General features: G+C 38.7%; 1 protein-coding gene across 1 annotated transcript; it reads left to right on the top strand.

Moving 5' to 3' along the window:
• Positions 1 to 749: 749 nt before the first annotated feature.
• On the top strand, positions 750 to 27,403 carry LOC107585484 (zinc finger FYVE domain-containing protein 26-like). The gene is made up of 41 exons (XM_016272515.1): positions 750 to 800; positions 1,302 to 1,577; positions 1,842 to 1,917; positions 2,029 to 2,109; positions 3,093 to 3,582; positions 4,157 to 4,281; positions 4,505 to 4,669; positions 5,436 to 5,524; positions 6,041 to 6,174; positions 6,257 to 6,427; positions 6,957 to 7,550; positions 8,114 to 8,284; positions 8,377 to 8,528; positions 8,799 to 9,045; positions 9,203 to 9,466; positions 9,539 to 9,649; positions 9,743 to 9,913; positions 11,817 to 12,053; positions 12,148 to 12,253; positions 12,334 to 13,169; positions 14,182 to 14,378; positions 14,653 to 14,757; positions 16,465 to 16,587; positions 16,814 to 16,987; positions 17,081 to 17,330; positions 17,475 to 17,567; positions 18,523 to 18,692; positions 18,840 to 18,973; positions 20,124 to 20,152; positions 20,310 to 20,443; positions 20,566 to 20,786; positions 21,439 to 21,586; positions 21,825 to 22,034; positions 22,131 to 22,346; positions 22,861 to 23,058; positions 23,134 to 23,330; positions 23,573 to 23,732; positions 25,264 to 25,323; positions 25,412 to 25,594; positions 25,739 to 25,789; positions 25,863 to 27,403. Exons 1-41 carry the CDS (start codon positions 766 to 768, stop codon positions 26,064 to 26,066), a joined length of 7,788 nt encoding a protein of 2,595 aa, XP_016128001.1. The 5' UTR covers positions 750 to 765; the 3' UTR covers positions 26,067 to 27,403.
• Positions 27,404 to 27,630: the final 227 nt, after the last annotated feature.

Raw genomic sequence — 27,630 nt, 5'->3', positions numbered from 1 at the left:
ACTACAATACATTAAATGTAATGTCAAATCTAATACAAAAAAAGAAAGATAAGACAGCGGTCATCACGATGTAATATTTAAACAAACACATGACACATCATTTTTTCTGTTTCTCACATGCGCACTTTTCTTCTGCGTTAAGACTATCAAAAACATTTTCACAATTAATCCACAAGATTTCAGGTCGCAACAACAGAAATTAACTGCAGAAATAATGAGGGAGAGGTGGGTTATTTGGACCACTGGGAGGCAAATTTTACACAAAAGATATCCTAATGTCTTTCGCCAGGCGTCGCTTATCGAGCAGAAATGTGAAATCTACCTTTGAGTCTTTCAAATCTCAGCCGTTTTTTTATCTTATTGATTACATTTGAAAATAATAAAATGCAATAGTTTAAGAATCAGCATCTACATTTAATTGGAAATCAACTACAGGAATTTCAGTAAAAACACTTTTGAAAATTCCTAATAAGCGACGACTGTGATTGGCTTACCCTTCCAGCGCTGAGAAAAGTATCAAGTGTCACTTGACTACATCAGCACGCGCAAGAAAAGCTATTTGCACCTGAATAATGACTAGGAATTTAATTGTCACCAAAAAGGAGAATTGTTATTTAATTAGAAGCCCAGCCAACTGCGATAAACAGTTTCATAACAATTGCCATTTCTACCCCCTATTTCATGTCTATTGTTTTGACCCTTGAACTGACAGCTCCTGGATCAGCTGATTGAGTCACATGACTCTCTCATGGCTACACACAGCTGATGGCAAGCGCATTTGGCAAAGGCAAACCCAAATCGTAAGTGCCAATTTAATTAATTATATATTCTTGTACATTAGCGTATGACGATGTACAGAATTTTGATAGAGTAGTCAGTTTGCACTCCTCCATGCTATTTTAGGTGGGCATTATCTGTTGTTTTGATGTTTCACTTTTAAGAGCTGTTCTATAAACAAAGTTTAAATCACACTAATCGCAATGTAAACACTTTATGGCAGTCGTTAACAGCCTAAATCCGAGAATTGCTGACATCAATTCTGTAACATTTTTTTATGCTTTAGAATAGTTTTTAACCCTATTAACTGGTTCTGCTCACATGAAGTCTCTATATTTTAGTTGGCTTTGCATTTTTTTAATTATACCTTATCATTATTATTTTATTGAAAATAAATGCTTTTCTGATCATTAATCAAATATGTGTGCATATATTCTGAATTTGATTTGTCCTCATCATCTACAAAATCGCTCATCATTTTTTTCTTTCATTTTCCATCCCCTCTTTCATCCTACCTCTCTTAGATGTGGAATATTCATGAACACATCTGAGGCCAGTAATCTTTCTGTTGACCTCAACAGACTGCTGAATCAAAGCAGACTATTTATCATGCATCCGTTTGGCCGTGAAGAAGAGACCTCCAGACGCGAGCTCTTCGGCTTCTTCACGCGGTGTTTGAAGCGCGGTGAGTGGGAGCTCGCGGCAGCCTGCGTGGGACAGCTGGGCGACGCGCGGGGAGATGATCCCCATAGCCCGCACGACATCGTTAAAGCCATCGTTACCCACCCATACCCGCTCAGGTGAGTGACCCTGACAGGAAGAAGCAACAGGGATTCTAATTCAAGTCATAAACGACATGAACCAATGTCGAGAACAATAAACTAATCAACTTTCCTCTTTCTCTGGACGGTGGTTACAGTAGTATAGTAAATTTGGCCGAAAATTATGGTTACCATGGTAAATGTTTATAAGAGGTACTTAACATTTCATTACGGAGAGGGTTCAAGAGGCTAAAGTTAAGATATTTTAAGAAACACATCTGTTTTTCTTTTATTTATACCCAGGTGGGAAACAGTGGGCAGCCCTCACAGACTGGCCTGGTATTGGCTTCAAGTTCTGGAAAAGCAGACTGAAATGAAGGTGTGTTTTCCACTGGATAGCATTTCTAATAGATGCTTTAAGCAGGAAGCATTCATCCCTGTTATCAGTGCCTCTTTTTCCTGATGCAGATTATGGTTACCTTCTCTGCAGGTGAGCGGGTCTGTGAAGAGAGAACTGGAGTTTATGTTGCTTCTAGAGGAACTTGGAGATGTGCCACCGTCTGTACTTAAGGTATGACTAATTCCTAATTTCCAACTACTGTATGTTGACTCCAAATGCATGTAGATTAGAAAGTAAGATAGTGCTGCTGACACTGTTGTAACAACTTTATGGCTTTTTGTTAACAAACCTCCGATTATTTCCTTTGCTTTGTACTCTGATAAGGTTCTACTCTATCAGTCGCTTTTGTGCACGTGTGCATAGTTGAGCAAGACATGTAGTATAATAATAAAAAAAATATTTTGCACTCTTTTTTCCATTCTGACAAATATTGCATCCACTTTCCATGTAAAAAAAAAAATTTTTGCAATAGACACTTTTTTTCCAGAAGTTTTATTTATTATCTCCATTGGCAGTAAAAAAATATTTAGTTAAGAGCTCTAACTCCTTGACCTTGATCCGTGATCAACCACCACATTTTTGGAAAAGGTCAAATTTTTTAGTTAATAAACTACTCATCTCACATGTACCAAATTGCAAATGAAATAACAGAACAAATACTGTGCGATCACATTAGCAAATTTTCAGCAAAATTCTGCAGAAAAAAAGGTCCGTTGTCTATTGTCTGTAGTGTAAGTGATGTATGAAGCACAGCTTACACAGAAGTCACTTCCACGCTGACCAAGCAGTTTTCTGTTGGTCAGTGTGGCAAGTTTGTGCAGCCAACTTAAAACAGTTGCGAAATCTTTTTCCTTATGCAAAATTCCAAATTGCATGGAATCCTATTTAAATATATTTTGCCCTTGAAAACTCGCAGAACAATGGTAAATGTAACTGCACCTTAAGGCAAAATTGCTTATATGATTAATGGAAATCTCAATTATAACTTTTACTGAGATGTATATCATCTCTTTGACAGCCACTATAGACATGATGTGTATGTCCTGAAAGAATTATACACTCGCTAAACATCAAAATAAAGAGCCACCTTACTTTTTTTTTTTTTTTAGCCTTACTGTAGCTTTTTCATCTACTTTGCTTTATATCTTCCATAGGAGCTGCATGAAGCCTTCCTGTACTCTGAGGAAGTAACGGGAAAGATTCCAGGTGATTCCACCCCTCCACTGAGTGCTGCTGTTCTATCCTGCCTCCATTCTCTTTTAACCCGCCATCAGCCACGGCTCTGCCACTCTTTCATCAGCTTCCTTCAGCACGCAGACCATTCCAGAGACCACGCCTTACAGGATGTTTTCATCCAGCACCTCACCGAGCGAGTGAACATGCCTGTGGACAAGAGGAATGAGAAATGGGTGGAGGAGGTGTGTTCAGCGCTGGCCTTAGCACCGTGGGGGCCGGAGAGGTCAAATGGACAGCTTGAGACCCTGTGGGAGGGTTTGTGGTCAGCTAGAGAAGGGCCCATGACGGAGGAAAGGATTCTGGGATGTCTGCTGAGGCCGCAGGGTCAGGCTCTGTTGATGGCGTTCAGCTCCACGGCACTCAGGCTGCTCAAAGAGAAACTGCTGAGAGAAGCTTCACATACACAGGGTGAGTCAGTTAAGTTTACTTTGGTCATACGGACAACCAGGTGCAGAATCACATTTTGTTTCCATAAATATGTTTTGTTTTTTTCTATGAATCTTGTAGCCAAATACTGACAATGAAACACTACTAATAGAATGATCTGTTCTGTTAATCAGTGTGTTGTTTAATATTTTTGGGGAAATCATGATGCTTTTTTCAGGATTCTTTGATGAATAGAAAATTCAGCAGAACAGCATTTATTTGAAATAAATTTTTTGTGACATTATAAATGTCTTAACGGCATTGTATCTGGAAACAAAAACTAGATCAGCTGTAGGTCAACTGTAATTTGCAGTCTTAAAAGGCAGATCTGAGCCACCATGAACAGTGGTATAGAATTGTTTTAAGGAAGTGAAGTTGATTGTTACTGGTGTGTGTGCCACCTCCTTTACTTTGACTTTTCATACTTCTGCTCATGTGGTCATAGTTCCCTTCCAAAACGTGTTCAGTTGTCACACCATTTGCATGTGATCTTTTTTTTTTATTCCGGACGTCATTGTTTGCGTTGATGCATGTCAAAAACTCTATTTCCTTCTAGTTGACTTGCCTGATCTGGAAAGGGTCATGCTTGGCTTGTGCTGTCATGGTGACAAGCGTTTGGTGTGGAAAGCCATTTACTTTGAGTGTTTGAGCACGGGAAAGCACTTTCTGGAACAGGTCTTGGTAGGTGTACACAATCAGGCGAACGGAGGCCTAGAAATAATTGAACAAGTAAAGTCTAATTTGTCAGTTGTGTCTTAAGTACTGAAGTTAGTTAATGAGACTTTTAAGTTAATCAAGTTCATTTATTCATTTAAAAACAACATTTATAAAAGTGTATAGATGAAAGCAACCCAAAGTTTCCTCTAGTTTTATAATTGCAGTGATCCATCCGTGTTGTTTACAGCTCACTGGATTAGATCTCATAAAGAGGGAGGAGTTTGGCAAACTAGAAACACTATTGCAGGCTGAATTTCAGCCTTTGTCCCGCCTCTTGTTGTTGTTGGGCTGGATGCATTGTCAAAGCCTGGATTCTGCCAAGACCCTTCTTAGAGTCCTACATCACCAACAGGTCAGTAGTCAGACATTTGACTGTCAGCACAAAGTCTGATCCTCTCTGCAGCTTATTCTGGTCAAGAATGACCTACTATGACAGTTTTTTTTTTTGCAGTGTAGGTGCTTAGGAGTTGATAGAACAATAAAACATCAGTGTGGCAAACAACTTAATTGGTGTGGCAATTCAAATAGTTGCACAGAAATGTTGGCCTGTCACCAGCGATACAATAAACACCAAAAAAGCACTCATTTTAGCAACCCAGTACCTTGTAAACATAACATTGTCAAAAAATCACCATGGACAGACAGTCTGTAAATGGCAATTTTTGTGTTTTTAAATAATAGCCTTTAAAGACTATAAATTCCTGTTTTATATCATAAACCTTATGTTACAAGAAAGTTTTGTGTTGTCTGATAGGGGCCGCACATGCTCAGAACAGTTAACGTTCAGTGTGAACAGCCAAATTTTTGAGGGCCACATGAAATCATTTTACTTAAAAAATCCCCTCCAGCTAAGGTGTGATCATGACTTGAGCATTTCTAAAAATGTGCCATGTTTGTTTATGTAACACTCATGAGGTATACACCTTAATTATTTTGTCTATTAGATATAGTAGATGACATTCAGAAGAAAAGCAGTTGATATTGTGTCTCAATTTGAAAGCACAGGAGATGATCAGATTTTTGTAGAATGTCTTTTTATTTATGTGTGATATGAAAAATTCCACATTAGTGTATGTAAATATGAATGTAAATGAATCGCTCTCTCTCTGTCTCTGTAGCCCCAAATAAATGATTCAGTGTTGAGTGAGTTAGCTTGCACTCTGTCCTCTCAACTTGGTGTGCTGGAATGGTGCGATCAGAACAACCTGTGAGTTAAAACACTGTTTGTACACTTTCTTTTTTTTGTGTGAAATGGTTGATTTAACCACACTTATGTATGTCAAAAAGTTGGAAATTATGTAAATTATTTCCGTTTATGGATTAATAGCTATTTGTTTGATAAAAATACAGTAAAAAGCAATATTATTAAAATGTAATTTTTTTCTGTTTTAATACAATTTATTCCTGTGACGGCAAAGCTGAATTTTTCAGCAGCCATTACTCCAGTTTTCGTGTTGTGTGATCCTTCAGAAATCATGCTCAAGAAACTTTTCTTATCAATATTAAAAATAATTGTGCTGTTTATTTTTTTCCTGGAAAATTATACATTTTTCCAGGATTTGATTTGTAATTTTGTAACACTATAAATGTTCTACTGTCACTTTTGATCAATTTAATGCATCCTTGCTGAATAAAAGTGTTTAAAAAAAAAACCTTACTATTCCCTAACTTTTGAACGGTAGTGCATATGTTTGTTTATTTACTGGTATGCATACTTGTACAGAGGGATATCCCATGATGCTTTGCTGAGTCACTTACACATGCTGGACCATCACTCTGCCCTGTATGTGCTGCACTCCCTGACACCCCTAGCCAAATACGAGGAGCACAGAGTTCTGGAACTGCTGCAAAGAACAGGTATAAGACACAGGGTGGTCATTTGAATTCAGATTTGAATGCAGATATGCAGAAACTTTAAATCTTTGTTCTATGTTTGTAGGAGATCCTTCATCAGAGGACTCACCCAGCAGCTCTGTCCAGCGGAACATCAATCTGTTTCGAGGCTTCTGTGCCATGAAGTATGCCCTCTACGCCATCTGTGTGAATGCACACACGCACACCGGCTGCCTGGATTGTGAGCCACTGCATCAAGGGGAGGAGCCAGCTGAAGGTGACAGTGCTGCTGTTTTTTTTCTACTAGGAAAACAAAAATAATGTTCCTTCCCATCGTTGTATCAACCAATCTTTTCAAACCAACCAAACCAATTTAACATGATATCTTCATTTAATTGTCACATTTAGTGAACAAAATTATCATTATTTAATATTCCTATTTCATAGTTTTGATTAATTCATTATTCTAAAATGTGAAAAAAATATATAAAGATTGAATAGGTGTGTCCAAACTTTTTACTGGTTGTGTATAATTTTTTTTTGTATTTTATAATTTTTTTTAAATTAAATTGTAATTTTTTAAAAACGGTAACAAAAAGGTACGATGGCATTCTGTTTTTTAAATGGTTTTGATCATTTGCTAAATGCCATAGTGATGCCATGAATTTGGAAATTATTCAGAACCGTGGTATACGTCACTGTAGCATGGTACCAAAGTACCAACTTAACTTTTTTCTGTAAATATGTATGGCACAGTTTAAGTAAATGTGATGACAGTTTTTTCTTTCATTCTTTACTCTTCCCAGGATGCTCTGATCTATTCCAGCACTACCTATCAGAATGTCAGCTGTACCTGGAAGCTGTTCCGGCATTATTCCGTTTGGAGCTCTTGGAGAACATTTTCTCCCTCCTCTTCCTTTCTGACACTGACTTCAGCCCACAATCAGATCAGATCAGCACTGGCATAGAAACCCAACCAGACGCAAACACAGAGAAAAGAAAACCGAACAGTATTAAAAGTATGAGCACAGCTGAGAGCATCTTAAGAGCAGAAAAGGAAGGTGGAAAAATGGAGGAATTGAAGGAAGAGATCCAAAGTAGAGAGTCTGATCAGATAAACCCTGAGCTGGGCCACCTGACCTCAGGGTGTCGAGGGTTTCTGGTGGACTTGAGTGTAATGGAGGGGATTCTGCAGCTGGTGAGGGAGGGCTTGGAGGGCGTGTGTGGGGTCGGGCAGGAGGACGGCAGGGCGCTTGCGGCCGATGTGGAGTTGGCAGAGAGTCTGGGATGTTCTGTTACAGCGGAAACGTTCAGTGCCCGGTTACAAAGATTGTCTAAATACACGGCAGAAGCCCAATGGAGATTGCAGATTGTTACTAGTAACCATGGCAACGGGAATGGTGAGAAATGTGATGTGGTATTTTGATATTCATGTTGCAAGGGTTTAATACATATACTACAGTTCAAAGATTTGTGGTCTGTTTTTTTTTATTAAGCAAGGATACATTTAAATTGATCAAAAATGACAGTAAAGATGTTTAGAATGTTATAAAACATTACAAATAAATTAAGTTCTTTTGAACTTTCTGTTAATCAAAGAATCCTAAAAAAGGTATGACGTTTCTACAAAAATATTAAGCAGCACAACTGTTTTCGACATTAAAATTATTAAAAATAATAAGAAATGTTTCTTGAGCACCCAATCAGCATATTAAAATGATTTCTGAAGGATCATGTGACACTGAAGACTAGAATAATAGCCGCTGAATATTCATCAAAAAGATAGAAAACAGTTATTTTAAATTGTAATAATAACAACAACAATAATTTACAGTATTTCTGATCAAATAAACACAGACATGCTGAGCATCAAAAACATAAAATATTAATGACCCCAAACTTTTAAACGGCAAATGTGTGTATTAACGTTTGTGTGTGTGTGTGTGTGTGTTTGTGTTTATAGATGGCTTGTACCTCCCATCTCCTCTCCCCAGTCCAGCACTTCCTCTGAAATGCCAGGGCAGCGACAACAGCTGTTCAGGTGTTCGTAAAAAGAGAAGAAACCATCGGCAACGCTCTGAACGTCACGCCTCATCCGAACGACAGAACGGGGAGGTCAGCACCAGCACCTCAGGTCAGTTCACACAAAACCACACTCCTACTAAAACTTCCTTCCCACATCCTGGCTAAATGCTAACATTGATAATTGCTCGTGCTGTCTTGCAGATGGCGGGGCGTGTGTTGGGGCTGTATGCCGTGGGAGTGACGTGTGTCCATGTGGTGGACCGCACAGCTGGCTGGTTCCTGCAATGCTCTCCCCACCTGAGTCTCTCCTCATCGCCTGCATACGCAGAGACAACTACATAGAAGCCCAGCAGGTTAGATATGATGTCGTTTTCTAACTGAATACAACAGAGAAATTATGTAATTCCAATGATGATGAAGTTACTGTATATTGACAGTGCTGCCCCGTCAATTATTACAGACAGTACAGACAGCATATTAGCAAGTCTAAAAGGAATCTGAGACATTTTTAGCATTTTTTGCACTGATTTATTCTGTGTTGGACCTCATTAGTCATTGTTGGTTCAGATCCATGCATTTGGGTTTTTTTAATGGCATGTGTTTGTTTTATGTGTGTTTATTAGGTGATTGCGATGTATGGCTTGGAGAACTCTGAGTGTGCAGGTGAACTGGTCTTTATGGATCGGTACCGGGATGTCCTGACCGAGCTGGCTCAGGTGGAGCAGAAGATAGAGAGCCAGTCATTTTCTTCGTCATCCTCGTCTTCTGAGGGTCTGGGCACAGTGGGTGTTGCTCCAGCAGGCAGGACCAGAATGGGCAGCAGCAGCAGCAGATTAACACTCCAAAGCATTGGGAGTGCAGCAGCCGCAGGTATTGCACAAACACATTTAAAGAGGACATGCCATAGACTTGGATTACTTTTACATAACATAAAGTACACAGACCAGCAGCTTGAAAAAAAATTCTGTTGATTTTTCTGTTGGTTTAGTGATATCTACAGACCTACTTGTTGCCTTTCTTTCCTCAGGCATGACCTTTTATTCTATCTCTGATGTAGCTGAACGTCTTCTCAGTACCTTGAGCCGGCCGATACCTTGTCTAGAGGACAATTACTGGCTCTCCCAGTGCTCTGTAGACTCCCTAGACCTTGTGCGGTCCCTGCTGGAAGACTTGAGCCCTGCAGCTATGGCGGCCTTTGACCTCTCCTGCTGTCAGTGCCAACTGTGGAAAACTTCAAGGCAGCTGCTCGAGACTGCCGAAAGAAGACTCAACAGTTTTCTGGAGACCAGAGGTGAGTTTGCATCAAGCACCTTTATTTGGGCCATCTTTATTGCTGAGTTCTGACTTATTTTGCCTACCGCAGGTGTACGAGTAGATTCAAAGGTTCCTCATGCCAACGGCATTAGAGGCTTCCCTTCAGTACTGCAACAAATCAGCAAGGTCCTTAATAGAACCTTCACCATCAAAGGAACAAGTAAAACTAATTTGAAGATTTACGCACACTTGCACGCACACTTATATAGTTAGTTTTACATAACCTCTTTATTTTAACATCTTTTTACTTTAGACTGTAATGGAGAGGAGAATGCTGTCTACAGCCCCTTTGGCTGTAGTGCCCAGGAAGTGCTGCTGTCTTGTAATTCAACATTAACAGAGGAGAGTATCGCCTCCCGGCTAAACCTGAATCAGCGCCTAGAGGTCACGCTTCAAACCCTGACTTCTGCCGCCAACACCTCAGGTATTAGCAAAGTGAGCTTGGCATTATCTGTGTGCTCATTTCAGCACACACTGAAACTTTATGGCACTTAAAACATTATTATGTTAATTTAATTTCCGTTTTTTTTTTTTTAGAATTGTTAAAATTTGTGTTCACTGTGTTGTAGATAAGCACCTTACAGAATTTATTGTTGTCTAAAATGTTGGAAATAAGTAAATTACCTCTTGTTTTTTTCTGTGGTCTGTAGTCTACAGTACAGACTTTTAAAGGGGTCAGGGGTCATACATTTTAAATCCACTTACAAATTAGTTTTTTTACTACTGAACCATATATATAAATATTATTATTTTTTGTTGATTCTCATTGGCTGATTTTAATGGAAGCCCATTTCCAAAACAATTCTGACATAAAATGTTGAAATTATGAGATAAAAAGTGTTTCGTTTTTTTTACCAATTATTTCCACAAAAAAAAGACAACAAGATGAAATTGTGATTAAAATGTAGGAATTATGACATAAAAGTTGAAATTGACGAAGTCTAAATTATGAGATAAACAGTCATCATCACAACATAAAAAGTCAAAATCATTACAAAAAGCTGAAATTATGAAATAAAAAAATTGATAGTCAAAACAGATAAAATGCAGGAATCATAATTATAATTAAAGGGGTCATATGATGCTTTTTTTAAAGATCATTATTTTGTGTATTTGGTGTAACAGAATATGTTGACATGCTTTCATGTTCAAAAAACATATTATTTTTCAAATACTGTACATTATCGTAGGTCCTATATGCCCCGCCTCTCTCAAACGCTTAGTTTTCTACAAAGTCCCTCCTTCTGACAAGCGCAGTCTGCTCTGATTGGCCAGCTGACCCAGTGCATTGTGATTGGCCGAACACCGCAAGCACTCGTCGGAAATGTAACGCCCCTTACCATAATCGCGAGCGTCATCTTTCAAAATAAATGTAAAGACAGTAAATAATGTCATTAGTTTTACCATCAGTTCAAGCCCGAAAGGGGACCAGAGTCGCGTGACAGACACAGTGATGAAGCTGGTATGTGTTTGCAGTACACAAGCCACAGTTAAGACAGCTGACTCCACTGTGATGTGACCCTGTCTCTCTCTCTCTCTCTCAAACACGTGTGCGCGCGCACACACACACACACACACGCTGCGCAAAACTCTGCATTTGAACAGTCAATAGCAAATACTTAAACTAATAACAAAACAGTAGCTGATTCAGAAGCGCCAGATTGTCATAGCAAAGTCAGAATTACCTCCTCTCCTAGGTTCACCAAACGGTCGTTCATAAAATGCATTGCTGTTCTGTTGTAAGTAATCTTAAAGATTCCTAAATGCATCTACTTTCGGAAAGCCAAATAAAGTGCTTTTGCTTTCGCCTAGAAACACACAGTGTCTCCCTGACATGGCTGCTTCAACACTAACTGTGGTTACTGAAACAACACCTTCTTTCTCTGCATGCACATTTGGGCGGCATTATGCAAATATTTACACATAGTGACGTAGATATGTGGGGGCGTGTTAGAACGAGCCGTTTTAGGGGGGCGTGGCAGAGTCTTAACTTTGATAAAGAATATCTCTTTGGTTTTGAGACTTTAGTCTTTGCAACTTCAGGGATCTTATCTATGCACAATCAGCTTGTAACACTCCAAAGAGAAAGGAAAACTTGAAATCGCATCATATGACCCCTTTAATTGAGAAATTAGATGTTTTTGCAGCTTATATTCAGTAAATGGTCTGGATGGACTGGAGAGGGGCTTTTTTAAATTCTTGATGCAATAACATGTCATAGTACATCAAACACAACTCTCATTCTGAAGCCTTTCCATTTTCTGTGGCCTGACCCCTTTAAAATATAATTTATGTTATTAATTTTGGCTACTTTTGTTCCCCTTCAGTAGATGGTCTGGTAGAGGGCTCTCTTCTGACGGCACTGGCTGAACAGGCTGGTCTTAAGCAGTCTGAACTCGATTCCCACCAGGTGCGGACTGCTATGAAACAACTCCTACAGTATCTGGACCAGCTCTGCCTGTTTGAGCCTGACAGCACCCCTGGCAGGCCAGATTACATACGCAATTTCCTTGATTATGTCAATGTGTTGGCTTCAGTACTAGTGCGCAGTCTATGGTCAGAGGGTAAGACTAAAGATTCCTGTCAACAGAATTATTGAAAAAACATGCCTATAAAGTATCAAGATCTCTGAGAATGACATTTGTGATCTGATCTTAGATCAGTCCACAGAAGTGAAACTTGGAAATCCTCTTTTACTGTTGCTCCAGTCGCCTACCCAGCTTCTATCTCTTCTGCTGTTTGACAGACAGGTGTCACCAGATAGGTAAATAAGTCTTTCTTAAAGTGCTGCATTTTACAAATGTACAAATATTTATAATCAGTCATATTTGTCTCCATTTGCAGGGTTCTGTCTCTCCTGCAGCAGGAGCGGCTGCGTTTGAGTGTGCAACAGGTTGTAGTTCAGCGCTGCTGTGAAACTCTACCTCTCTGGGATTCTAGGGCTTTGACCTTTTCTCAGGGGCAGCCAAGGGTTGCAGGGCTCAGCAGTGGGGCGTTCTGCCCAGCTAGCATTGCCTCAATTCTCCAGCAGTACGCTCAGGAGTGCGCCCCTGCCCTTGACCTCTCTGACCCTGCCACAACCTCTGACCCCAGTTCTGAGTCTGAGGTCTCTGTGGAGGATATGTCTGCTACATCCACAAACTTCTCCACCTCTCCGCCCTCACCGTCTTCATGCCCTCCTTCTTGTTTTCTCCTCACTCCATCTGCACTGTCTTTCCTGAAGTCCCGTTCACCCCTCGTCGCCGCCCTGGCTTGCCTCAGTGCTAGTCGGGGTGGCGTGACCAGGGTAACCTCCTCTGGATGGTCAGGCTATTTTCGTGGATCTGGCCGTAAAGAGGTGGTTTTGGATGGAGACCAGATCTCAAAGGAAGGGGAAGCCCTGCTTAAAAACTTCCCTATCCTGAGAATGTACCTAAGGACCATGGCTGAGCCAGTTCTAGGGGTCTCATTGGAAGCAGATGAGGGTTTTGAGGCGGCTCTCTGTGGGAAGCCTGTGGTGGGAATGTTGTTTTCTGGCTTGCAAGGCAATGTTGGACAAGCAATGGCTGCTGAGGCTTTTCAGCAAGCCCTAAACATTGGTGATCTGAACAGAGCCTTAGACCTCCTAGAGCTATATGCACAACCCTGCAGTCAGGAGGGGGCACTCCGGGACAAACTACTGGCATGCACTGCACTGCAAGGTAAGATTTACCTGGGTGACACAGTGTGTGCAGTGTTACCTCTTTTGCCATCAAAAGTAAAAAAAAAAACAAATGTAAAATTTTAAGGCAAAAATGCCCCCTTATTCTATTCTATTCTATTCTATTCTATTCTATTCTGTTGTGTTCTGTTCTGGGTTTTGTGCCTCTGCAGACATTTTAGTGACCTGTAACAGTCTTGTAAATTTACAATGAAATGGGAGTGGCAACAGAGCTTTTCTTTTCCTTCTTCAATGTACTGTGACATACATCCAAGTGAAATGGGTTATTGAAAAAGGAAAAATATAGGGCGGAAACTTGACTATGAATCAGTTGTTCTTTGGATGAAAAAAATATGGGTGTGGCACTTCGAGGGGCAAGAATTAAGCAGACTAAAATTATTGGATAAGTCATGCATTGTTTGACAATTTGAAGTCTGACGTTTTCATTGGAGGATCCAGTTATGACATTTTATTAAATATTGCGAGGTCAAAAAACCCAACGACAATAACAAACAGATGAATTGTTCACAGTAAGATCTGTAATATGCATTTAGAAAATAGATAGAATGACTTTCCCTTTCATGCCAACGTTTAATGTGTAGCTAAGATGAAGTGTTTTTGACGGGAAAAAATGGAAACTTCTCAAACTTGAAACAGTGATTAAGCCTTTTATGGTAAGCTGTTATAATTTCACATAGGCACTGGCCAATTTAAAACTGGGATTATATTGTTATCATATGCGTTATTTACAACATCTTTTGTATTTGATGTTAATTTAATTTTGTAGGTAAGAATTGTTCAGATAGAGAATTAATCTAAATCAGTTGATTTAGTTTATTCAGTTGAAGTATTTGACAACATGTGCATTGAAAAAATCGTTGAAGGTGCAAAATAAATAAATTTCTAGGGGGAGTTTTCCCATAAATAATCATAATTAAAGAGTTCAGACAGTCCTTGACAAGACCATAAATAAGGAAGTTTAACAGATGTCTTGTGTATGTCTCTTTGTAAAGAATGCAGCAGTGCAGAGCAGTTGTTTCGTGTAAGGGACTGGGAGCTGCGTGGAAGTGTGGTTCTGCAGGTTTTGGACCGCTGGCCTTTACAACAGTGTTTAGAGCTGCTGCAATTCTGTCTCAGTGACCAGAACACCCAGGATCCACTCCGAGAGCAGCTTCAGCAGAGGAAACACGAGCTGGAAATGTACCAGCGGGTCAGTCTGACACAGCAATGCTCTATTTATTTACTGTATCAGTATTAGACTGAACTCTTGTGGCAAAAAAAAAATTCTCTGTTTTGCAATGTGCTTGTATTTTTAACCATGTATTACTGTGTTCCCATAATTTAAATAATATATTTGTTAAGACACTTTAATGTTCATAAACATGCCAGTAAGTATTAACAGGAAAAAATGACAGATTTTTGTCTTTGGATTGCAGTCAGTGCCAGTTGTGTGCAGATTTAAAATGTAACGTCCATATTCATAGATGCTGAGTTTGCAGCCAGCATTGTCATGGGAGATGTGGCAGGAGTTGAGGGAGGAGTCTACAAAGAATCCTGAATCTGTATTCAGTCTAATGCTGGAGGCCAGGGTGAGTCTATAGAAAGATTTGAAAAACAAAATCACTGGATTATTAGTGCAAGTGAGTTTTGTGTAAACCTACTGTAAACTGTAGTAAAAACATGGGCATTTCCTACGATGATGACTGAATAAGTTAAAGGGGTCATATGATGCTGCTAAAAAGAACATTATTTGGTGTATTTGGTGTAATGAAATGTGCTTATGCGGTTTAAAGTAAAAAAAAACACATTATTTTCCACATACTGTACATTATTGTTTCTCCTCTATGCCCCGCCTTTTTGAAACGCGTCGATTTTTACAAAGCTAATCGGTCTGAAAAAGCGAGGTGTGCTGTGATTGGCCAGCTATCCAATGCGTTGTGATTGGCCGAATACCTCAAGCGTGTGACGGAAATGTTACGCCCCTCTCCATAATGTGATGCCCTGTCCGGCCGGAGCGACGAGACATAAACATTAAAACCCATTATAAACGAGGCATTTGTTGCATCCAGTGGGGACATAATTACTGATTATAATGACTTATACTGTCTTTTTACGCGTTGCGTTGCATTGCATCGCGCAGCGTAAACATAAATCTCTGTCTGTATTTGTGATCAGAGAAATGACAAACAACAAGTGCTACTCTACACTGCTCAAAACTCGCGTTTGAATCATCAGTGGCAAATTCTTTAAATGAAAACGTACTTACCTGAGTCAGAACTGCCTCTCAGGTTACTCTCTCAGGATCAGTAAACAGTCCTCCATAAAATGTGCCTGTGATCCACAGCACTAAGTTGTTGTATTCCCTCAGCGACCAGCACAGATCAGCTCTAGGCATGACGAAGCGGATATCGTCCTCTTTTGGAAGACCAAACAAAGTAGTTTCACTTTCACAATGAAACACACAGCGTCTTCACAACATGGCGGCAGCAACAATACTACAGTGAGAATAAAAGTTACACCTTCTTTCTTTGCATGAACATTTGGGCGGCGTTATGCAAATCTTCCCACATAGTGAGGTAGATATGTGGGGGCGTGTTTGAACGAGCCGTTTTAGGTAGGCGTGGCTGACTCTTAACTTTTATAAAGAATATCTCTTTGGATTTGAGACTTTAGTCTTTGCAAATTTACAGATCTTCTTTATGCATCAAGAGCTTGTAACACTCCAAAGAGAAAGGAAAAAATGAAATCGCATCATATGACCCCATGGATGTATTTATGCTGTATTATTGTGGTTCTGAATTATTTTGTAGTTTTGACTTGACCGTGCCAGTAATATGCGGACTATTAGCCTTTTCACACTTCTGTGTTTCTGCAGCTGTTAACATCCAACCAAAATGCTTTCTATAGCATGAGCATAACCTCTAATGCCATCTTGTCAGATTCTGTGACCCTGCTGTAAATTTGTGTCTGTTCATATTAGAGCAAAGTGCTTTCTAAAGTAAGCATTTTCTGGAGGTTAGACATCATGAGAGGGAATTCAGGTAACATTAAAGCCATTCTTTGTGAAATAGAGAGAGGTAACAGATTTCTGAAACCTGTTTTACGGCCTTAATTTGGCAACACTACTCTTTATCTGCAGCTGTTCACAGCAGACCAAAATGTTTTCTAGAGTATGAAACAAGAAATTAGACATCATCAGAATGAATGTTTACAAAGTGTTCTGTATTTTTGAAAGCATTTTTTCCATTTGAGTGATAAAGGTCTATATTATGAAGGATAAATTTGTGTGTTTTCAGGAGTTTGAGTTGTGTACCCAGTGGGTGCAGCTGTATTCAGTCTCTGATCAGTCTCGAATAAAGCTGCAGACCGAACACCTGCTATACCTCCTAGAACAGAATCACAAAGAAGATGCTTTCCAGGTGTGTATGTGTGTTTTTATTATTTCTGTTGCCTGACATTGTATAGAAACATTTTACTGTTGTCTGTATCTAGTTTTATGCTGTCAACGACTTGAACCCAAATTGGGCCTTCCATATTATGCATATGAAAGGATATACACTAACTTTGTAAATCTTATTCTAAACAAAAAGGGACTGTGAAGAGCACTATATAAAATGACTTGACTCCATGTCTCTCTGTTTGCAGCTCTTGGAGGCTCTCTCTGATTCCTTGGGTTTTGAGGTCAGTGAGCGAGCCTTGGATCAAAGACCTGGATTGGCTGCCTGCCACTTCCTGTCAGACTACCTCACCCTACACTTCCAGAGTCAGATGACCCCAGCGCGAAGGCGCCACATCAATGCCCTTCACCTTGGCTCCAAGGTAACAGTGTTTGATCTAACCAAATAACACACTGATTCAGCTGCAACAAGAATTGCTTGTGACAGAATAGCGTGGTGTGTGTGCCTGTCGCAGGTTCTACTGACTCTGCTGAAAGCATCTCGTCAGGACTATTTTTCCCTGCTGTCTGATCCGCTTCTCATGCTGGAGCAGCTGCTGATGAATCTGAAGGTAGACTGGGCCACTATTGCCATCAGCACTCTACGGAGCCTTCTGCCAGCTCAGGATGCCGGCATCACCAACCAACACATTGACTCCCTACTGACAGAGTATGCCCAGAAGGCTCTTGATTTTCCTTATGCACCAAGAGAGTGGTCACGTTCTGGTGAGTTGGAGCAGTGGATCAATCCTTTTGCTCAATTGCTAGTTGAAAACAAACATTCCTGTCAATGTTATTAAGTGTGAGACCATTATATTGCAATTCTTTTTTTCCACTAATCTATTTGTCTCCTATCTCTCTCTGTCTCAGACTCTGTCATTAGTCTGCAGGATGCATTTCTGCAGTGTCCAGCCCAGGAGAGTTGCCTCTCTTCTCCAAGCCACACCCCTCCTCCATCTGCAGGTATAAGCCACACCTCTTTCTCTGACCAAACCTCTTCTTTCTTACGCACATCCTATTTAGCATGCACTAGCACCTGGAAGGTAAAAAAAAACGCTAGTTTTTAATTACTGCTAATATAATGGAAAACACTACATGACTCTCAAAAATTGGAACAAATTTTAAAACAGTAGACTTGCCAACTTTTAGAGAAAAATACGGCCATTATAATCATATACTAGACGACTGAGGATCACGCACTAATAGACTTTTTAGCTTCAGACTATTATTCTTTTCAGTCAGAAAATATCAAACATGTTTGATTTTTTTTAGCCTATTTTAGAACACATTATTTTCGTTTGTCATGCATCTCTTACAGGGAAGAACATGTTTTTGCACGAATTTGTGTTTAAAATGACATGAAAGTCTGTTAGTGTGTGATCCTCAGTCATTTAGTGTATGATGCCCAGTTTTTCTGTAACCATTTACAAAGTCAGCAAGTTATGATGCCGTGTTATCTCAAAAAGTGCAATTTTAAGAGTTGTGTAGTGTATTCCAGCCGCTACACAACAAACTCACGCAGAAACATCATTGCTAGGAGACATAATAAAACATTGCATGTTCTAAAATCAGCTCAAAATATCAAACATGTTTGATATTCTCTGATTATTTGGAATCATAGTCTGTAGCTAAACAAAATCAGAAACCGTGCGCATCATACATTTCTCAAATTTTCTGTGAAATTTGTCCAAAATCTGCAGACAGATTCTGACTTCCATCAAATAGCGTCAGCAAAAGTTGTGTAATGTATACCAGTTTAAGGGGCCGTTAACAGAAGGCACACTTATAAGAACATTTACTCCAATGCAGTCTTGCGATTTTACAGACTCAGTACTATGGAGATGCTTATTGTTATGATTATTCTATGAGGAACCTCATAGTTTAGTTTATAAGTCATGTTTGCACACACTTTCTTTAGGCAGCACACCCATGCACACACCTTCCAGTGAGAGACGCCCTAGTGCGAAGAAGATCCGGCAGCTGGCCACACCTTTCACCCCTCCAGAGAAAACTCCTGATCGCAAGGACTGGATCCCAGACCACAAACAGCACGTCTGTATGGTCTGCCAGAGGGAGAAATTCACCATGGTAAGAGAGGCAGAGTGTATGAGTGAGATGGACTGTGAATAAGCTTATGTGATAGGATGTGGTCCTGTTGTGATTTCCTGTTCTGCTCTGTATTAGGCCTCTCTGTAAGAATTTGAGAGTCTTAACATAAACCTTCTCTTGTGTCAGTTTAACAGACGGCACCACTGCAGACGCTGTGGCAGGCTGGTGTGTCATTCCTGCTCTAGCAGGAAGATGGCTGTAGAGGGCTCTGAAGAGCCTGTCAGAGTCTGTGACCAGTGCTACAACTTCGTCCACACAGAGTAAGACACTTGCACACACACCTTTTAAAAGCACACTTCATAAGTGCACAAGTGGTCATAGGGTTTTTGTGCTGTAGAACTTGTTGTTGTTAATAGGGTTGGTAACTAATAACTGATTGTGCAAGAGTACTAAGATTCCCAGATGAACGACTCTTATGAGCTGATTTGTTTTAGTGAATCAAACGCATACAGCTTAAAATTTTCTTTGTTGTGAGACTTAAATAAGTTTAGTTACTGTACCAACTGTTTGACAACTTGTATTTTAAGGTACTGAACAGCAGCTAATTTTGTAGGGGTAGATCAAATGGAATATGTTACCACATTCTTTGCGCATTTGATATTTTTATATAATAGTTGATTAAGGCAAATTTTTGGATTGCATTTATGCCACAATTGAAAAAACAAAACAAAAAGCCATTGTAATGTCTGTCTAAACAATTGTTTTTTAATGTTTAATATCTAAATTATCTAATTATTTGAGAAAATGGAATCGAAGTTACATTTCTTGTTTTTCTTTCTTTAAAAAAAAAAAAAGTTTAGGGTCAGCAAGCTTTAAGAAATTAATAATTTTATTCAGAAAGGATGCAATAAATTTCTCATGAAAGAATCCTGAAAAAAAAATTTTCGACAAATTTTTTAAAATTGTTTTTTCAATTTTTGTGAAAAGTAAAAAAAATTGGCAATAATAAGAACTGTTTTCTGAGCAGCAAATCAGCATATTAGAATAATTTCTGAAGGATCGTATGACTGAAGACGTAATGACTGCTGAAAATTCAGCTTTGTCATGACAAGAATAAATTACATTTTAAAATATATTAAACTATAAAACAGTCATTTTAAAATTTTATAATATTTCCAAATATTACTGTTTTTACTGTATTTATGATCAAATTAATGCAGTCTGGGTGAACATAAGAGACTTTTAAAAACACTAAAAATCTTATTGGCCCCGAACTTTTGAACAGTAGTGTTTTTGTTTTAGTAAAAAGTATTAAAGAACTGTTAAGGGACCAGAACCATTGAGAAGTCAGAACAGGATCTGGATTTTATATACTTGATTCCTAGTTGTAACACAGCTGAAAATGTGATGCTTCTCACCTTAATCTAGGTTTTTTATGTACATTGATCTCTTATGTTATGTTTATTGCAGCTCAGATGAGGAGTTCGAACAAGGAGAAGGTAAACTTGCCTCTGTTTGGTTCATGTCACACACAAGCTATATTTCGTTCTCATCTTATGAGGTTTACAGATCTCTTTGTTTTGGTTGTATGGCAAAATCTTGGTGCCTTTACGCGGATGATGATTACAAGATTCTAAACTAAACTTTTCTCAGTAGTTGGCAGCCCTGCATCTGTTGATGGAGTCCTAAATGGGGTTCTCAGTCTGCCTGAGGTTCCACGAAAGCAGTACCGCTTGAGTCCAAACCCAGCAGAGAACCAGCAGCTGAAGAGCGAGTTCTACTATGAACAGGTGTGATTCTCTACTCACAATGGAGCCGAAGGATTGCTTGTTTTGACAGTGATTGGTTTAAATGAGATCTCTTTTATATGGTCTCATTTATATTTCTTAAAAATTCTCTCTGTATGTTAAAGGCACCCAGCGCATCACTATGTGTCGCTATACTGACGCTCCACAGTGATCACGAATCCTGCGGTCAACAGCTGATTGGCCACTGCCGCACACTCTCCCGCAAACTGACCAATCCTGAGGTGGATGCACGTCTGTTGACAGATGTGATGCGTCAGCTGCTGTTCAGTGCCAAACTCATGTTTGTAAATGCAGGATGCACCCATGAGCCGGCACTCTGTGACAGGTGAGAAACACACACCTTTACTTGTGTAATCTGAATGTAATATCTTTTGTTGTATTTTAATTTCAAAAGCATAAACTTTGAGAGTGAGACCAGAATAAAACTGATAAGAGTTTTGCTCAAATGTCTTTTCTGCTCACCCACACTGCATTAATTTGGTCAAAAATATTGTTCTTCCACAAAAATATTTTGGTTCTTCCAAATTATTGTGAAATATTATAACTATTAAAAAAACTGTACTCTGTTTTAATATCTTTTAAAATGTATTTTATTTCTGTGATGGTAAAACTGAATTTTCAGCATCATTACTCCAGTCTTCAGTGTCACATGATCCTTTAGAAATCATTTTAATTTGCTGATTTGGCACTCAAGATTTCTTCAGTTGTGCTGCTTGCTAAATATTTTTGTGGAAGCAATTATACTTTTTTTCAGGATACTTTAATGAATAGAACATTTAAATGAACATATTAATTTAAAAAGGAAATAATTTCTAACATTATAAATGTTTACTGTCACTTTTGATTGGTTTAATACGTCCTTACTGAATAAAAGTACTATATATATATTTTTTTTTAATCTTACTGACCCCAAACTTTTGAAAAATAGTGTATCTTTGTATTTTGCCTTTAATTCATTCTTCTCTCTCCATCCACAGCTACATCAGTAAGGTGGATGTGTTGAAGATCCTAGTCAGTGCAAACTACAAATATATTCCATCTCTGGACGATATTCAGGAAATGACTGCAGTGACACGTCTGCGCAACCAGCTGCTAGAGTCTGAATACTACCAGCTAGCTGTGGAGGTGAGAGTATTTACTCAAGATTTTAAGTAATAGTCCAGTCAAAAATAACGTGAATGTCATGAGTTACTCTCATTCATGATTTTCTTGCTTCTGTTGAACACAAAAGGAGATGTTGGGCAGAATGTTCATGCTGTTTTTTTCCATAAAATAAAAGTGAATGTGGTTTCTAAATCTAGTGACCTGTCTAGATTTTGGGTTCAGCTGTTTTTTGCAATCAGTTTTTGTTCATAATGCTCAGGTGTCGACTAAGAGTGGACTAGACCCGAATGGCGTTTTGCAGGCGTGGGGTATGGCATCTTTGAAAGCTGGAAATCTGAGTAGGGCTAGGGAGAAATTTGCCCGCTGTCTGAAAGCACCAGTAGATCGGAATCAGCTAAACCATGGAGTGAGACTTCTGCAGGAGATCGTTCAGCACCTGGAGTCCACAGTCAAACCCACTCTGAGCACGGTAATGCTGCACCCAGAAGACAGACTTGATTTTATGGGATCCTTGACTTGACAAGGGTGTTTCTAAACTCACTGTCTATGTGTTTTTTTAATATAGACTGTGGATGAGGACATCCTGGCCTCTTTGCGTGAGCTGGAAGAGGCTCTCTCTGATTCTGCTCCTCTAGATGGAGCAGAGAGCAGAATTCAGCAGTGCGGTTATTATCAGGAGTGTCTGTTTTACCTGCTCACTTATGGCACACACCTAAGCCTCATCAGCTTTTACTTGCGTCACGACTGCCTGAGAGACGCACTCACCCACTTACACAAAAAGGTTTTGCAAAGTTACAGAGCACTTTATACCTCACAGATTTATTATTAGAACTACACTACCGGTTGAAAGAAAGAAAGAAAAATACTTTTTCAGTAGTAAAGACATTTTTATAAATTCCTATTTCAAATGAATGCTGTTAATAAATACTGAAAAAATAAATCTATCACGGTTTTCACAAAGATATTAGGAAGCACATTTTCAATATTGATAATAAATCAGCATATTCGTATAAACTGGAGTAATGGCTACTGAATTTTCAGATTTTATTTTTTTGTTGCTATCACTGGAATAAATTGCATTTTAAAATATATTAAAATGGAAAACAGTTCTTTGAAATTGTAATAACATTGCACAATATTGCTGAACGGTCATGTATATGTAATCTTAATTATACATAATAAATTTACATAAATCTTATACACAATTTTATTTTTGAGGTATGTCTTATTGCATATAGCATAAGATATATTTATAAAGTTTCTCTCTCTTTTTGTCTCTGTATGTCTGTTTCTAGGAGTGTTCAGAGGATGTGTTTCTGGAGGGCATCTTTCAGCCCTGTCTCGAACGTGGGCGGTTGGGGGCTTTGCAGGGTCTTTTAGAAACTCTGGACTCCACGCTGGAGACCTGGGGCCGTTACATTCTTTCAGCCTGTCAGTTACTACAGCGCAGGGGACACTACCACTCTCTGTACCAACTCCAACAGTTCATGATGGTACTTAAAAACACACATACACTTTCTCTCTTGCTTTATAGCATGCTCCTATAATTTTCTCCTCTCTCTTTGTAGGATCACGTTCGTGCCGCTATGACCTGTATCCGCTTCTTTTCTCATGGTGCTCAGTCATACCTGCAGCTGGGAGAACAGCAGCACTGGCTGATTCGAGCCAAAGAGCACCTGAGAACTTACCTGCAGGAACAACAGAACCGCAGGAAATCACACAGCTCCTCTTTCAGGAAGAAAATGAGCTCCACTGATGTCTCCAGGTATTAAATGGTTTAAATTTTTTAGTCAAATTGATTTTAGAATTATATTTATTAGGGAGAAATGAAACATAGATGCAAATTGCACACTAACTTAGTATAATTTGGTACTATTTGCATTATGTATTATAACATACACTGAATTAAAATATTATTTAGTCAGTACCGGTAAGAGTTTGCATTAAGTTCCTCAGTATTTTGCCTTCGGGCTATTTTTGTGTGGTAATGGAACATAAATGTTGCAGACACATACACACAATTGAGCTGCAGTTGGAAGTGACGCGCTTCTTACACCGCTGTGAAAGCTCACCATCCAAGACAGCTGTAGGTCCTGCCCTCACAGGGAACAGTGCCCCACCCACTCTGTTTGGAAACAGCCCCATGAAGGTGGACGTAGCCTGCAAGGTGAGCTAGGAAAACATGCTCTTCTGTATAGAACCAGTCTAGTCCATTTGCTGCATCCCCTTTCATATCTGTTTCTAAAGGTACGGTTACATCAGTGATATTTCGGCCATATTTAGAGGATAAAAAGGTCCATTGTCAATAGTTTAGCGACGTATGAAGCACAGCTAACACAGAAGTCTTTCTGCTCAACGGCATGCCAAATGTGCATGTCCAACTGGAACCCATTGTGAAATCTGTGTGAGGAAATCATTTACGCAGAATTGCGTGGATTTCTATTGAAATGACCGGATTTCGCCTGTGAAAATTCGCAGAGCAATGATAAATAGTAAATTTTGTAGGTTGCATTTAAGACAGTTCTTGAAGTCTTGCATTTATAGCATAGAATATATAAACGTGAGGGGAGAATGGAAATGTTGCATATCTATTTAAATAAAAGTAAGTGAAAGATAATTAAGTAAACTATCAAAATGGATCAATAAACCTATACATTTTTGCTCTTTTCTGGTCTGTGTTATGGGTGTATATTATATTTGTAAGTGTCTAACTGTAAGTATTTCCCTGAATGGATTTTACACATTTAAGTTTGAGCTAATTGCGTGAGCTGATTGTTTTGAATTACACGAGACTAAGAGTGTATGAATAATGCATATTGGGACCGAAAAGAGATACTGTATAGATATGGTTAACAACATCAACCTTACAGAATGCTGAAACAGAAGCAGTGTTATATGCATGAAAAGTGGGACCCATGAAGATCTTATTTCTGAACATTCAAACTGCACATTATGTTTGAAGTGCTGTACACGCAGGCTGCATTTACACTGCATGGCCTAATGGAGATTTGAGTTTTTTTTTTCTGTATACTGATAAATAAAGTAATATATGGGATTTAAAACCACATTTGAAAGTGGCCCAAATCAGATGCCAAAAATTATGATGTTATTGCTGTTCACATGCATGCAAAGAGATTCGGTGTGTGCCAAATATTTACACTACCATTCAAAGGTTTGGGGTTGATTTAAGGGGACTTATTTGAAAGCTGTCTCTTATGCTCACTAAGACTGTGTTTATTGGATTGAAAATACAGTAAAAACAGTAATATTGTGAAATATTATTACAATTTAAAATAACTGTTTTCTATTTGAAAATATATTCAAATGTAATTTATTCCTGTGATGGCAAAATTTTCAGCAACCATTACACCAGTCTTCTGGTGCTCAAGAAACATTTCTTATAATTATCAATGTTGAAAATATTTGCTTTGTATTTTTGTGGAAATTGTGAATTTTTTTGTAACATTAGAATATAAATGGCTTTATTGCCACTTTTGATCAGTTTAATGCATGAATTGTATTTAAATAAAAAATCTTACTGAGCCCGAAATTTTCAATGGTAGTGTATATATAAAGTCAAAACCGGTTGACAGTGCATTGTGACATAAATCTAACAGAGACTAAAGATTAAATCTAAATGAAACGGATATAAACATATCTCACAAACACTGTAACACCTCTGGCTGCACTTTGCACAGGTGATGCTGGGAGGCAAGAACATTGAGGAAGGTTTTGGCATTGCATATCGAGTAATACAGGTAAAGCAGTTACGACACAACCATTACAGATGAGTCTTTGTCTCATGCACATTTGACTCTGATTCTCGTTTTCTTTTATGTGATGTAGGACTTCCAGCTGGAGGCACTGGCGGTGTACATACGGGTCGGACAGCGCCTTGTCCGGCAGCGTCAGTACTCGTCTGTGCGGCAGCTCCTGAAGTGTGTAGGGGAGTCTGGGACGGCCTCTAAACATGACTGTGACGCTATTGTGCTCAGCTGTGTCTCAGTGGCTGATAAGACTCCAGCCGATGTGAGTTCCCAACCTAATGATCTCTTTCTGGATTTGTATTGCTGCATTTGTATAATAAATATATTTTATATAATTAGATATGTATATGTATATTTATATTATATAATTATATTATATAATAAATAAATGGAAATTTTTGTTTAGGCTAAAGAACTAGAGGCCCTGATTCTGGAGTCTAAGAGTCCAGAAAACAAGGTGCGGTTTCTCACTTTCTCAGTGTTTATTTTTTTTTTTCTCTCTCACACACTTTCTCTCTCTCTCTCTGTAGATAAAGGCATATCTTCAGTGCAGTAAGCTGCGGGCAGCGTATCTCCAGGCTGTGAAGCTTGAGCTTGTGAAGGCTGCTCCATTTGTACAGGATGTGATGCGGGCCGCCGAGAGCTCAGGTGACTCTGTCATGCATAACATATGCCGCCAATGGCTCTCTGAGCATCAGGAACAGTCGACACGGCAACGACACAGCAATAACTGATAACCACTACCAAGCCCTATTGTGGACTCTAATTCCTATTGGTCACTGAAGTATCCTGCTGTGCTCTGATTGGCTAGAGTGAAATAATGTGTCAGGAAATGAATCACCGTTGTGCCACTTTTATAACATCATCTGCTCACATCAAGCTTAGTTTGGGACTAGTTCAACTAAAACCTTATCCACTGAGGTTTAATGAAAGGAGAACAAGGCCTCTCAATCTACCAGTCCCCACCAGAAAGAAAACTTCTCAGGTTAACTTTCCAGTGGTCCGAGACAAAATTTTACAATCAAGACAACATTTACATCTGTGTACTTTAGTGTGTGACTGGGTTTGTTCTCTTACTTCAGGAAAAGGGATTTTTCTTTTCTTCTGTGTCAAAAAGACTAATCACTGTGACTAAATCTCAATCTGATGGAAAGAGGTCATATGGTAGTGAACTTATCTGGAGTCTGCCATTAAACTAATTCTTATTTGACTTCATGGCAAGTTTACAATGGTGTCACTGTAAATGTAGTGTCACTTCAACTCTCAAAATCCAAGGCTGTTTATTTTGGTCCTCAGTGAGAGATTACACTCAGATGTGGTTAGACTACAAAACATATTGTTAATTTACAGGCATTATGATGAGTGAGCACTGGGAACAAACGTAAGTAGTGTCTTAGATATAGCAAAACTCTAAACTAACAGTTACAATTGGAAAGTAAGGGATTCTGGGAATAACGTTGCAATTTTCAAAATATACTGTATCAGTGAAATATTGCTTATGTGTTTGTCTATAATACAGATTACCCTACAGTTGATGGTCTGAAATGATGTGCACTATTTATGAATGTGTGTGAGAGAGGGTGTGTATATATTTACTGTATGTTAATCAGATTAAACTGTCTCTGACCCTCCTGTAATGTTTCATAATGTAAAATCTGTGAATGTGTATAAATTTTATTGTGTAAAGTTAATCACAGCTTAAAAATGGAGGTGGTTTACCCTCTTTTTTTCAGGGATATGTTAAAGGGATATTTCACCCAAAAATGAAAATTGTCATTTACTCATTTTCATATTATTCCAAACCTGTATGACTTTATTTCTTCTTAAAATACTGTATCTTATGTTCAAGAGACGAAAGTAAGTCATATGAGTTTTGAAAGACATGAGGGTGAGTAAATGAGGACAGTATTAAAATTTGTAGGTGGACTATTCCTTTAAGGAACTATATCTGTTTACAGGGCCTATGCATGCACTAAGATCAATGAGACTGTTACAGTGATGTTGCCAAATATACTTCTTTCTGAATTCAATTAAAGTCACAAACAAATGTCTCCTGAAGGGCTATGTTAAAGTTAGTACATTATAATTAAAAGTTATTAAAATATAATTATCTATACAAAAAAAATCTAACAAAAATCTATATATCTATATATAAAATATGGGAAAAAACAATACTGACTTCGGTCTAACAATGAATATCTCTCTTTTTTTTAGTTTGAGTTAATTTTTTTAATCATTGTTTTAATAATGAACCTACTGATCTATCAATTATCTGTTAATGTTATTTGCAACATATCC

Source organism: Sinocyclocheilus grahami, unplaced genomic scaffold (assembly GCF_001515645.1).
Source record: "Sinocyclocheilus grahami isolate Dianchi unplaced genomic scaffold, SAMN03320097.WGS_v1.1 scaffold71.1, whole genome shotgun sequence".
Lineage (NCBI taxonomy): Eukaryota > Metazoa > Chordata > Actinopteri > Cypriniformes > Cyprinidae > Sinocyclocheilus > Sinocyclocheilus grahami.
Note: the sequence above shows the minus strand (reverse complement) of the source record. Positions and strands in the feature narration are given on the sequence as shown.

Bases quoted from the DNA above. Each gene is read 5' to 3' on its own strand.
- LOC107585484 (XM_016272515.1), top strand. From the start codon at position 766: ATGGCAAGCGCATTTGGCAAAGGCAAACCCAAATC. The intron at 4,670-5,435 runs GTCAGTAGTCAG...CTGTCTCTGTAG, and splicing joins GAGTCCTACATCACCAACAG to CCCCAAATAAATGATTCAGT. The intron at 14,758-16,464 runs GTGAGTCTATAG...GTGTGTTTTCAG, and splicing joins GTCTAATGCTGGAGGCCAGG to GAGTTTGAGTTGTGTACCCA.